The sequence below is a fragment of the Suricata suricatta genome, chromosome 10 (assembly GCF_006229205.1).
Source record: "Suricata suricatta isolate VVHF042 chromosome 10, meerkat_22Aug2017_6uvM2_HiC, whole genome shotgun sequence".
Taxonomy (NCBI): domain Eukaryota; kingdom Metazoa; phylum Chordata; class Mammalia; order Carnivora; family Herpestidae; genus Suricata; species Suricata suricatta.
Window position 1 is genome coordinate 72,591,854 of NC_043709.1, and position 14,333 is coordinate 72,606,186.

Below are 14,333 nucleotides of genomic sequence, written 5' to 3' on the forward strand. Positions count from 1 at the left end.
TTTTTGGCAGCTAACCTCCAGAATTCTAATAGGCATGTAACATACATTTTTTCTGTTCTTTGCAGTTTGGCAGGGCAGCATTATTTTTTTCCCATTAGACAGATGAGGAAACAGGGTCAAGAGAATTTAAGAAACTGCCCCAGAAGACTGCCTGCATCACTTTGTGACTTTCAGACCCACACTCTACAGAGCCAAGTTCCTTCCTCTCACTGTAACACTCAGCCACGCATCCCAGACGACATAGTAGTATTTTCTGATTATTTACCAAGTATAAGACATAAAAAATACATATAAGCTTGAATGAAGTGTTTAACATGAACCAAATGAAATAAAGGACCCTGTGTTTGTAAGTGGAGTTGTGTTTTTAAACAGAATTTGACTTACACAAGTCCAGCTCCTTGAGAGTTGTAGGGCTTCTGGTGACTTAATCTGGCAAACTATGCCACGATTTAGTCAACTCCTCCATATTTTTTCTAAATCTGGTAATTTACCTCTTTTTCCCTGCAGTTCTCTCACGACTCCTCATTCCACAGAGCACATTCTTTCAGGTGGACAGTTCAGCATTTTTCCTCCAGTGTTCTTGAGCCTTCCCAAGAAATGTTTCCGTGGATATTCCCGAAACAGTTCTTGTAGGCATATCTTTTCAAAAGTAGTCTTCATAATGTCTTTCCCATTCTGTAATGATTCATAAGAATGGGAAACTGTTATTCAGTTCTTAAACTGCTTGCCATGCTGTTTTGCTTAAAGCTTGATTTTGAAATATGTCTGTCTAGTTTAGCCCTTTATTTCAGATCTGCTTGCAGTCAACAGGAGCACATTTATTTCTAAATATTCCAGTGTGTCAAGCACCATACTAGACATTAGGACTAGGCTCAGGGCCATAGACTCAGCCCTGAGGAGACCAGTCTTGACACTGAAACAGAAGAGCACATCTGCCTCTCAAGCAACTCAATCATTTCTCCTATGCCTGCTCATGTTCAGGTTGTAAAATTTATAGAATCATAAACTAAAATAGGAGCTGAGTAGAGTGCCTGGATAGCTCGGGCAGGTGAGCATCCGACTTTGGCTCAGGTCATGATCTCATGGTTTGTGAGTTCAAGCCCCGCTGCTGTCAAGTGCAGAGCCCACTTTGGATCTTCTCTCTCTCCCTTTGTCTCTCTTTCTCAAAAATAAATAAATATATGAAATAGGAGCTGAGAAATTCTTTTTTTCACTTGATAGGGAAACTGAGGCACAAACAGGTTAAATGACTGGAAGTCACACAACAAGATTTAAACCTAGACTTTTCGACTCCCAATCTGATAATCCTTTCTGCCACTTGTCACATTAGTTTGTCATCTTCCTTTACCAGATGATCGGTATTTAGGCAGGAACTACACTGTGGTTAGGTTGTTATATTTACATGGAGAATTATATAAGAAAGACCATCTTGGAAATATGTAGAGAATATACACAAGTCACATACGTGTCATCCATCTAGGCTTGCTGTATTGACACTTAGAATTCAAAAACAACCAGGTGCTACTTAGGTCTTTGTGTTTATGCTGCATTGGCATGCATGGTCTTAGGGGAAAGCAGAATTCTCTGATCTCATGGAACTTCTAATCAAGAAAAACAAAACAAGTTAGAAAGCTGTATAGTATGTCAGATGGTGAGAAGTGCTATGGACCAAAACAAGTAGACCTTGGTGGTCTAAGAGAAGGAACGAGGGCACTAGGTAAGAGACTACTGCAATAGTGCAGAAGAGAAGATTGCCTGTAGACCAGAGATACCAGTGATGAGAAGTGGTCATATTTAGATTATATTTTGAAGGTAGAGCCAATAATTTCCTAACAGACTGGATATTGGGTGGGAGGGTAAGGGAAAAGTCAAGGTTGACTTCTCAACTTTGGGCATGAGAGATTGAAAAGATAAAGTTGCCATGTACTCCACTGAGTCATGACTTCGGAAGTGGCACCATTGTATGTGGTTCTAGAAATACAAGAAAAGTGAGAAATTTCTCCCTCAAAGTGCCTTCATTCTAGTGGACACGACAAACACAAATGCATGCACATAATACTTCTTGGTTGTTACGATGGTGGCTTCAGCAGAATGCTGTAAAAGTACACAGAGAAAACCATGATCTCTAGTTAACAAAGTGAGGAAAAGACTTCAAAGCAGAAGTTACATCTGAGCCCAGTTTATCATTATTCTTGAGTTGGGCATTATATAACTTGAACTTAACTGTATTATGTTCATAGAGCTAGAATAGAAGGAGTAAAGCAAGCCAGGAGTTATTTTTTGGCTCCATGTAAGACCACAGCTATGCATGACTGACCAGAAGGAAAAGTCACAGTCAAGTACACTTTCCAACCTAGGACTGTACATATACATAAGTATCATTTTCCATTGCAGGGGCCTTCTTCCTCTATGCTGGATTCGCTGCCTTCGGACTCCTTTTCATCTATGGCTGTCTTCCTGAGACCAAAGGGAAAAAATTAGAGGAAATCGAGTCCCTCTTTGACAACAGGTTATGTACATGTGGCGCTTCAGATTCTGATGAAGGGAGATATATTGAATATATTCGGGTGAAGGGAAGTAACTATCATCTTTCTGACAATGATGCTTCTGATGTGGAATAATTTTCAGCTGCTGATATATTTAGGTATTTAAACAAACTTGGGGAACAAAAGCAGCAATTGGTGACCTCACTGCCCTGCTTTTAATCTGGTTCTTTCCACAGTCTAGTTTTGAATGACCTCACATTCTAGAATGTTTGATTAGGAGGAAGATACAACCATGATACCATTTTTTTTTCCACAAGCAGAAATGTGAAACAATATTTAGAGATTTTAAATTAATAATTATTGAACAAATGTATGTAATTCCTTCCTGAGATAGTCTAAAACAAATATTGTATCCAGTGATTTCAGTGGTATCCTTTTTTCCTAAGACCTTATATAATTATTAGTGGCAATAGAGTCAGTGCTAAACTAGCTGAGTCGGATATGTATGATATACTTATGAAGAAGAATTCTGGGATATGATCCAAGGGTGTTATCTGTCAAAACATGGCCTGTTGGCCCTAGATTTTCGTAAGGACAAGTAGCTTACCTGTGATCAGCTTCTAGAAAGTAAATGCCATTTAAGCTTTCAGCAGATGCTAAAGCACCTCCACAGAGTGATCGCCTTTGGATCCCACATTTTGGTCTCTCTCTCCAAGTCAGATCTGGAGAGCTCTTCATAAACGGACTCTGCACAGGACCTTTGGAACATTATGAAAAGCAGGTCTTTAAGGGTTTATTTTCATACGTATTTTTTGCATCAGTGATAAGTATGCATTTGCACAGATAAGCTAGCAAGTTTTGATAAGTATATTTTATTGCTAGAAAGTAAGAAAGAAAACATTTTTATGGATCCCTGATCGGGTTAGTCACTTAGGTATGCAACTATAAACGCAAAACAGCGCCAGATCTTCACGTGTATTTCAGGGTTTCTGTTCACGCCCAAATCACCTGATACTCACCACGCCTTCACTCATCGACTCTAGAGCCGGACGATGTGTGCCTTCATTTGTGTTCTATAAATAGCTGCTAGCAGACTATTTTCCCCTTCTTTTAATCCAATAATATCTGAAACAAGGAAGAAAATCAGTGACCGTGAATCCTGTTGTTATACTGATGTTTAAGTAAATAGTGGGACTTGTGTTTTTCTTAACTTTTATTAACTCTTCAGAAGGGAATTGTGACATTTCACTACTTAGTAGTACTTGTCTTATTTTACTTTAAGAGCATAAACTTGTTTTTATTTTGCACACACTTTTCTCATTTTCCCAGTTTACAAAAAAAATACATAGATTTGTCTCTGGGTGTTTCCTTTTTCTCATACTTGGCTTGGATTTTTGTCCTTGTCTAAAAATTGAGATTTTCTATTGGCACAGATTGTAAAAATGCATGCTATATTAGAAACATCAATGTCTCTGCAAAGTGTTCATTGGTTCCTGTGCTCATTCATCAGTGAACTCTATTTTTTGTTCTTAAGAACTTCACAGGATATACAAAATTACTTGCTAGTTCCAGTGAATATATGAATGAATCTTCTGTAGCCAATTTGGCATATATAAATTTGGTACATTTTAATATGGCTCTAAACATCTAATAAGGTACTCTTTGGAGTGAAAAGATGGCTCTCTCTAAATTCAGTGTGTTTCTGACCGTCTCCAAATGTTCTGTTGTTCACTGAAGTCTGGCTTATGCCTATCACTATTATCAAACCTGAGAATGCGGCCAAGGAGGTTTATTCTCTTAGCCACCAGGAGTGTGGTAAGTGCTTTTCAACTGTCACTTTACTGGCCTAACACTCTTTCAGCAAAAAAACAAAAACAAAACCAAAAACAAAACCTCCGGAGCTTTGATCGTTTCATACAATAAAAAAATTTAGAGAGTTTTTTTCCCCTGAATTAGGTGCTTTGACAATTAATTTCTAAGGGAATACTAATACTGATTTTTCCCCAGAAAAGCGATATGATATAATAGAAAAAATTAATGAAATTTCTTATCTGTGTAATACTTCACACAGGTAAAGTAACATAGGAAATGAGCTATTATGTGGCAAATTCAGAATTTGACAGGAAGAAAAAGTACTTGGACCAATTAAAGTACTCTCTAAAAATGTATTTTTCTGATTTATCCAAATAATTGTCTCAAGTCTTTATTGTATACATAGCCTTAACTATATGCTTATATACTCAGCTGGGCTGAATGCACAGTAACCTTATTATTAAAGGAGCGAGTGGACTTTTATTATATCCTAACACGGAACATGGCCTGTTCTCCCTGATGTGAGCAAATGGTATTTTCAACTTTATATCCATAAATGCACATGATAACAGGGAAAATTAGCCACAGTTCTCTTCCCCTAGTCTCCTCAAACTCTCCTTTAAAGTACTATTTGTTATTTATATAGTAATAAAGACAATATTCCGTATCTTTGAAGTACAAGACAGAATGGCATAGTATAAAGATTATTTATAATTTTTTAAAAAATAAGTACTTAAAAAGAAACCTTATACAATTAGGGTATTATTTTTAGATTCAGTGAAAATTTATAGTATATTAAAAATTAAGTATTTGAATTTTGCAGGTTTTTTTGTATTATGTACCTTTTAAGTTCCCAGCATCTTTGGCTACCACTATCAACTTGAAAACATTCCATTTGAAATGTCATCAAATATATATTTTTAGGACAATTTATATATGGTATGATTTGATCTACCATATTAAAACAGATCAAGTATCATGCTTTTAACTGAAACTATAGGTCTCCTTCTAAGCATGCAGCAAATTCAATAGAGATATATCATGTTTTACAAATACATTGCAAGGGAAGTCCTAACTCCTGTTTGAGGTTTGGCTCGGTGGCTCATGAGATCTGCTCTAAAGAGAATGTAACCCTTCATCTGCATCTGAACACACAGGGCTGAATGTGGCGTCAGATAAATTTTAAAGATCTGGCACTAATAAATTTCTTCAATACAAACATTCTTAATAATTTTGACTGTTGCACCTTAGTCAGTACTTACCCAAAACATGATTTTTAATGTATTTGTAAAAGATCCCAGTTAAAACTAAAATTTAAAGGTAATATTTCCGTTTGAAATTTTGTTCCCAGCCATATGCAGTAATTAGTTCCCTGATGGAAAATACTACGATGGTAATGCGTAGTGCTTTTTCATAATTTTATTTGACCACTGAACTACATTTTAGTGTAGTAGAAGAGTCTAAATATTGTTTTTTAGGTTATTCACTCTAAAATGAGAATTCCATTAAAACAACGAATTTGGAAGTTGTTTACTGTAATTTCAAAATCCATTATCCTGAGGGAGAAGGAACAGTAAAAATGTAACTGTCAACCTACCTTTTGCTTTTATATTGGAAGGTAAATTGAAATGTATTATAATCCTAGATCCTAGGGGAGAATATTCTACAAAATACTGTCCATGTGTTCTCTAGGAAAGTCCCACAACTTCATGACACTAATGGAGTTTATAAGTACTGTAATACAGTCGGGGCAGAAGGAGTGTTTTAGCTCATCAGCATGTAGTTCAGAAGAATAAAATTAATGAGATGTCATGTAATAATCAGATTTTTTTTAACCATTCTCCTTGTTATAAAATCTCAAATTAGACTAAGCACCTAACAACCTACATTTACACAGTTGTTACAACAAGTTTTCAATTACCAAATTTAGATCTTTTACTAACTACAAATCAGGCCAGTAGCAAAGAATTCATAACAACATGCTTTATAGCAAAATGTAGTAAACAGTGGATAAAATTTATAGCTTATGTGGAGCTGCTGAAATGAAAAGACTCAATTATTCTCTAGATTAATTCTAATGTTCTGTTTTCTGTCACTATCAATTTTCTTAGCCTCATATACAGTAATGTTAAGCTAATTTGATGAAGTGATCAAGTGGTAGCAATATACCAATTATCAGTGCAGTCCCATTTTCTGGGTGAGAAATATTGCTATTTACTGGAAATAGCAATCGTTTTAAAAACAACTAACCACTTCCAACTCTTTTACATTATTTTTTAGAGAAGGAAATAATTGTGTGCCAATAATCATCAAAGGGATTTTTTGTAAGAGTGTTACATGATGTTCAGAAACATGAGAGAATTTTATCCTCATAACTTGTTTGTGAGTGTAAGACAGTATAATTCCTATAAATCTTTACTTTGGATGAATAAAACAGTCTGTTGCACTGAGTGGTCTATACAATGTTCAATAACTACCTTCAGTTAGCAGTAATATTCAGATTTTTATCTCACACAGTTAAGTTCATGTGATTGATTTTGTCATATCAGTATGAGAAAAAGGAATGCAGCTTATAAGTACTTAAAATTAAAAACCAATTTTTGTAAAGTTTAAAAATTTTAGTAAATTTAACATCATTGCATCTCATTTGAAGGTTAGAAAAGAAGAGACTTAACTCTAGCCAAAGTAGAAATTTATATTCTACATGTCACATGTCCAAACTGGTTCATAGTGGCTTTTGGACTATATCTTATTTGATGTTATAGTATCTTTATTTGTAATAAATGTGCAAATTTCTATTTAGAAGCTCTAATGTACATCTAGATGAAATCAAAAGTTTTATGCTTATAAAATATGTATTTCAAAATGTATATTTTAATTTGAGTGCATGTTATATAGTATTTAATACTTCACATGTCTTAGAAAATTCAATATAAATATTTATTCTTACATATGTGACATATGAGATATCTTAAAAACTATGAATATGTATCATTTCCTTCAGAGTCATTCTAGCCTATAGCTGTATCAAAAGTATTGTATATTTTATGGAAATTTAGTGATGTATATGTAAATTTTTTAAGTTATTTTATTGAAGTTCAATCTTTACATAAAATTAAAATCTTTTTTTAAAAAAAAGTGTCAGTGCCAGAATTGTAAATGAAAATAATCAAATAAAAGTTAAGACAATTCATTACTCATTTTTCTCCCTTGCACTTTTGTATTTTCTTTAATTATGTTGCTTGGATTTTAGGATCTAGACGGGGTAAAGGCATCTACAAAGATTACCTACCTCTGCGTATTTACTGATATTTTTTATCTCTTTTGATCATTGGTAAACTCCACAATCTTTAAAAAATAGTGCCTAAAATTTGTTCCAAGCAATTATTCTAAGCACTGTATATAAAATGTAAAATGAGGTGCTCAGGGACCCTTAAAGTATTATTTGTCTCCTGCTAAAACCAGTTGTAACATAAACCATCATGTGAGGTTGACAAAAATTGTATTTGCTTTGTATGTAAAACCAAAACACCTGCTGGGTGGCCAGAGGACAGTTCCTGTTAAAGCTGTATTGCTGACCATTGCCATTCTTTTCCCAACTGTAGCTTTAAAATTAAAAAAAAAAAAAAATAGCAAGAATTATCTATTATTTGATCCGGGCAGCTGTTAGGATTATCTCCATAGTTAGGGTGTGCCATCCTGAGCCCAACTGTAGAAAGAGCCTGCGGAGGGAGATCCCCTGGAAACACTGGATGCACCTGTCAACCCAGGGGCTTACAGTGGAGCGGAAGCTCACGTCTGTGTGGATTCCCTCTGCACACAGAATTAGTTTGATTTTCTCCTGTTTAAAAAAAAAAAAAAGGCTTACAGTGGACTTGCACTTAGCCAAGGATTCTGATGTCAGCAGGTAAGGTAAAAACCCTGTCAAAATGACCCAAGAAAATCCCATAAATTATGCATAAAAGGTCTACTTATCAGAACACCTAAATATGTATCTGTGTCAGTGGTCAGAGTCCTCATTTAATTGTCCAGACCTGTGGGGTAAACATTATAGTGCTTTTATGGGTACTAAGCATAAATTCTGAACATTTTGATGACAAGATCACACACTAAAAGGTGACACAAAACCTCTCTGCATGGACTACACCAATAGTCTTCCTCTCTTGGTCCTCATTTGCAATGTCTTCTAGTCAGACCCAGGCAGGAAGGTTTCTTGTGTCACAACTTAAAAGGTATGCAGAGAAAGAATCAGATACCTCATTTTAACCTGGACCATAGACACAAATTCTGACAACCTTTGATTTGGGTATTTTTTCCCCAAACATGAAGCACTATATAGTACATTATTTTAGGAGTCAGAATGAACACACATTCTCCAGTTTTGAATCCCAGCCTTTTCTACTTCCTGCCTGGTAACCTAAATTGCTGAGTCACTCTTTGCGTCACTTCCTGACTATAAGGTGATGTGACTGTCTACCTCATGTATGTGCTGTGAGGGTTACATCAGTCAGTCACGTAAAGCATGTAGACCAGTAGCACACAGTAATTGCTGGATACCAATTGGCTGTTCTTAGTGTCATCTTCCATGTGCTATCCCTGGTGCTGCTAATGTCACACTGTCCAGAGCACAAGCAATGTGGTTATAAATTCCCTTCCTGGGAACAGCTACCAAGACCAGGAGCCCGTGGACATCTTTGACTTACATCATATAGGCTGTGTGACTGCAGCGGCCAAGCTCCTGCCAACCAGAATGGTTAGCCTCGTCCTTCTTCCTTTCTCCCAAAGCCTCCGTCCTGTGAGCATTCTCCTGAAGGGCACAGTTGAAAAACACAACATTCTCATAGTCTCCAGATTAACAAGACTTAATACACAATGTCTATATGTACTCTCTGGATCAAGAAACAGTATAGACAGACTCTTTCAGTAACCTGGAGTTTCAACCCAGCACTTACAAAGTAATCTTTGAGGATGGCTGGGTGGTTCAGCCAGTTAAGCATCCAACTTTTGATCTCATTTCAGTTCTTGATCTCAGGGTCATGAGTTCAGGCCCTGCATGCCCATGCTCCATGCTCCATGCCCAGCCTTAAAAAAAAACAAATTATTGTTGTTGTTGAACTTCTCTCCAAATGAGAAATCACATTAATTACATAATTATTTTTGAAATCTTCTCCAAATGAAAACTGATATTAACCCTTCACTAAGAGGCTATATTGAAATTAAGCTGTTATACTAAATGGTATGAATTCAGTTGAAACATTGATAATATTTTTCTACCTTTAGTATTTCATGCACTTTTCCACTACACTTAAAAAATCTAATTTCAGATGATCAGCATGCAAAGGAAGTTAATTTTTTACATGAAAGAAAATATTGGCAAGCTTTACTTTTAGCAATGGATATTAATGTTTATTTTGGACAGAGGGACAGATGAGCATAAATGGGAAAGGGGCAGAAAGAGAGAGGGAGACAAAGAATCCAAAGCAGGCTCCAGGCTCTGAGCTGTCAGCACAGAGCCTGACTCAGGACTCGAACTCACAAACCCTAAGGTCATGACCTGAGCCAAAGTCAGATGCTTAACCAACTGAGCCACCCAGGTGCCCCAACTAATGGATATTAAACTCAAAACAGATTTGTTATGACATGGTTCTCAAAGTGTCGTCCTCAAACCGGAAGCACTGGTCTCACCTGTGACTTTCTTAGAAATGCAAATCTGTGGGCTTCACCTGACATACTGAATCAGAATATCTGGGGATATACATAATCCAAGAAATTATATATTTTTAAAATATAATTGACATGTAACACTGTATGAGGCATACACTGGTGTTTGTTGATTTGATGTGTATATTGCAATATGATTACCACCATCGTGTTAACTAACTCCTCTCCCATGTCACATAATTATCATTTTTTGTGGTGAACAATTAATCCCATCTTTTAACTACTCTGAAGATTATTACAGTATTATCTATAATCACTATGTTGTACATTAGCTGGAATTGTCTGCTAGTTCCAAGTCAGTACCCTTAAACAGCATCCCCACCTCCCCCGCTCTCCAGCCTCTGGTAACTACCATTCTACTGTTTTTACAAGTTCAGCTTTTGATCAGGGAACTGTATCTTAACCAACCCCACTATAATTCTTAAGGACACAACGGTGTGGGAACCCCTGCAATAGTTTTGAAATCATCGCTTTAGAAAGGAATCAGCTGCATGTTCTTTCAAATGATGAGCTCATCTAGTGAATAACAAACTGAGTGGATTTATATGCAACTTACTTAGGAATTCATCAGTCTAAGTCATTCCCACCTCAGGGGCTTTGCATGTAGTGTTACCTCTGCCTCTATGCTTGTTGCCTTATTCTTTGTGCCTGGTTCCTTCTTGTCATTCAGCTCAGATCATCTCCTCTGACAGCTGTCTTGACTCCTTTACTCCCTACTACATCATGTAACCTTGCTTTATTTTCTTCCTAGTATTTATCACTATTTGAAAAGTATTTTCCCTATTTCTTGTCTGTTTCTCCTACAAGAATATAAACTGCATGAGAGGAGAGCATTTTCATTATTCACTACTGACTCTCCACTTCATACAGTGCCTACCTAGCATATAGTACGTACTCAGTAAATACTTAAAGAATAAATGATGCCTGCATCTCAGGCTTTCCTGTGGGCCACAAAGGAGCAGTAGGAAGTTTTAACTGGGCTGGAAAAAAATAAAATGATACCAAGGCACCAGGCCAGTATCAAAGAGCATGTTTTATAGATTAATCTCTATAGCAACACTGTTTCGATCCAACAGCAAATTCCATATGGTATATGAACACGTGTATTCACATAAACACATTTGGATGATACGTGTGGTTTCTTATGATTCCTATTAAAAGAGGGGGAGACCTGGAGTACCTGGGTGGCTCAATCAGTTAAGTGTCCCAACTCCTGATTTCAGCTCAGGTCATGATCTCATTGTCATGGGATTGAGCCCCACGTCTGGTTACAACTGAGTATGAAGCCTGCTTGTGATTCTCTCTCCCTCTCTCTCTCTCTCTCTGCCTCTCCCTGCTTATGTGCCCACACATGTGTGCGTGCACTCTCTCTCTCTCTCTCTCTCTCTCCCTGTCTCTCTCTCTTAAAAATAAATAAACATTAAAAACAAAAATCTAAAAACAAAAATCATTAAATACTAGGATAGCAAGATTGGTGTGGAATTTGCACACTTTGTAATCTGTTCTTATATTCTCTTTATATAATTGTAACATATGCTATATACTTTATATATATTATTTTATCCTATCCTCACAAAATCCAATATAAAAAGTGTACATTACCCTTATAAATAATAAGGAAATAATTGAGTCACAGGAAGTAAAGTAACTACTATTAAGTAGAACAGACAGGTCAGTTCTGCCATGGTCTTCTTTAACAACTTTTTTTTTTTTTTTTTACAATGAATTTTATCATGGAAAATTTTATCATGGCCTCTACCTGAAAATTTTTGTACTTCTTTTTTTCCTGCAGGGTCACTGATTATGGACTTAGAAACTAAAACATAACTACTGAATAAAACTGACAATAACCTATAGAGGTAAATGTGAAAGGGTTGGAATTTAGTCCAAAATGATCAATAATTTCCAAAAACATGCCCAGATTTACATTTAGGAATTAATCCACAGAATCTTAATAAGCTTCCTTGCTCTGAAGTCTGTTCTGCCTGAAATAGAACTGCCCCAACCTTTTGATTAATATTAGCATGGTATATCTTTCTCCATCCCTTTACTTTTAATCTGCATGTGTCTTTATATTTTAAATGGGTTTCTTGAAGACAATATATAGTTGGGTTCTTTGATCCAAAGACAATCTGGTTTTTAATCGTGTATTTTGACCACTGATATTTAAGGTGATGAAATAGATACCATATTTGTTACTGTTTTCTACTTGTTGCCATTGTTCTCTATTTCTATTTTTGGTTTCTATTTTTGCTACCTATTGTGGTTTTCACTGAGCATATGATTCCATCCTCTCTTTTCTTACCATATCAATAATATTTTTTTGACTTTAGTGGTTGCCCTAGAGTTTGCAATGTACATATACAACTAATTTAAGTCCACTTTCAATTTTTTTTTACCGTTTGTTTTTGAGAGACAGAGACAGAATGCAAGCAGGTGAGGGCAGTTAGAGATGGACACACAGAATCGGAAGCAGGCTCCAGACTCTGAGCTGTCAGCACAGAGCCCAATGCGGGGCTCAAAACCACAAACCATGATATCTTGACCTGAGCCAAAGTCAGACACTTAACAGACTGAGCTACCCAGGTACCCCAAGTCCACTTTCAAATAAAACTACTCCTTCACAGGTAGTACAAGTACCTTAGAATAGTCAAATATTCCTAATTCTTTCCTCCTGTCCCTTGTGTCACTGGTGTCACTTGTACATTAGCCATACATTGAACACATTGTTGCTTTTGCTACTATTATTTTGAACAAACTGTTACCTGTTCAATCAATTAAGAATTGGAAAAATAAGTTTTTCCTATACACTTCATCCTTCTCTACTGCTCTTCTTTATGCACATCCAACTTTCTCTCCTGGATCCCTTTATCTCTAAAAAACTTTTTTTTTTTTGGTTAACATTTATTTATTATTGACAAATAGAGAGAGACAGGGCATGAGCATGGGAGGGGCAGAAAGAGGGGGAGACACAGAATCTGAAGCAGGCGCCAGGCTCTGAGCTGTCAGCACAGAGCCTGATGAGGGCTGGAACCCACGAACCGTGAGATCATGACCTGAGCCGAAGTCTGATGCTCAACCAGGCGCCCTGAAAACTTTTCTTAACGTTGCTTACAAGGCAGGTCTAACTGGCAACAAATTCCCTCAATTTTTGTCTGAGAAGAGTATTTCTCCTTCACTTTAAAAGGATAATTTTGCAGCATCCAGAATTCAAAGTTGGTTCGTTTTTTTCTCTCAACATTTTAAACATTTCACTCCACTCCACTCTCATCTTGCTTGCTTGGTTTCTGAGAAGTCAGATGCAATGCTCATCTTCGCTCCTTTGTAAGTAAGGCGTTTTTTTCTTCTAGCTTACTGCAACATTTTTCATCTTTCATTTTCCCCAGTTTGAAAATGAGATGCCTGGGTGGTTTTTGTTTGTTTGTTTGGAATTTATCTGAGCTTCTTAGATCCCTGATTTGTTACTGACATTAGTTGGTGAAATACTCAGGCCTTATGACTTCCAATATTTATTCTTTTCCTTTCTCTTATTCTAATATTCCCCTAACGTGTAAACTTTTGTAGTTGTCCCTCAGTTCTTGGATAGTCTGTTCAATTTCTTACTCTTTTTTCTCCTTTTCAGTTTTGAAAGTTTCTGTTCACATGTCAAGTTCAGAGATTATTCCCTGAGCTGTGTCCAGTCTACCGATGAGCCCTTCAAAGGCAGGCTTTGTTATTGTTACAATGTTTTTTTTATCTCTAGCATTTTTTTTTAATTTTCATAGAATTTCCATGTCTCTGCTTACATTATCCATCTGTTCTTGCATATTGTCTACTTTTTCCATTAGAGCCTTTAATATATTAGTCCTAGTTGTTTAAAGTCTCAGTCTGAATATTTCAACATTCTTACTATGTTCTGAGTCTGCTTTTGATTCTCCCTGTTCTTCAAACTTTTTTTGCCTTTTGGTATGATTTGTACTTGTTGTTGAAACCTGGGTATGAGGTACAGGAGAGAGGAACTCTAGTAAATATGCCTTTTAGTGATGTAGTGATATGGTGCGGGAGGAGGGGAATTGTTCCATAATCTTATCAGTAGTCAGTCTTTTAGAGAGCCTGTGCCCCCAGGGGTATAAACGTCACAGGTGCTTTTCAGTTTTACTTCCCTTTAGGTGAGACAGGATGGCTACACAGAGCTGCAGTTGGATTGTTCCCTTTACCCAGGTCTACTAGGCTCTGATACAGCCCAGATCAGGTTAGGCTCTGGTGACAAAGTTTCTCTTGAGAGCAGGCCTTGTTAAAAAGAACAACTTGCCAGGGGCGCCTGGGAGGCTCAGT

General features: G+C 36.5%; 1 protein-coding gene across 1 annotated transcript in view; it reads left to right on the forward strand.

The window, feature by feature from the left end:
- The window catches only part of SLC2A13 (solute carrier family 2 member 13), a 345,368-nt gene extending 341,419 nt beyond the window's left edge, over positions 1-3,949 (forward strand). Inside the window, exon 11 of the mRNA XM_029955511.1 lies at positions 2,395-3,949. Coding sequence (XP_029811371.1) covers positions 2,395-2,621 — 227 coding nt within the window. The 3' untranslated portion in view covers positions 2,622-3,949. The remainder of the gene's footprint in view (positions 1-2,394) is intronic.
- Positions 3,950-14,333: the final 10,384 nt, after the last annotated feature.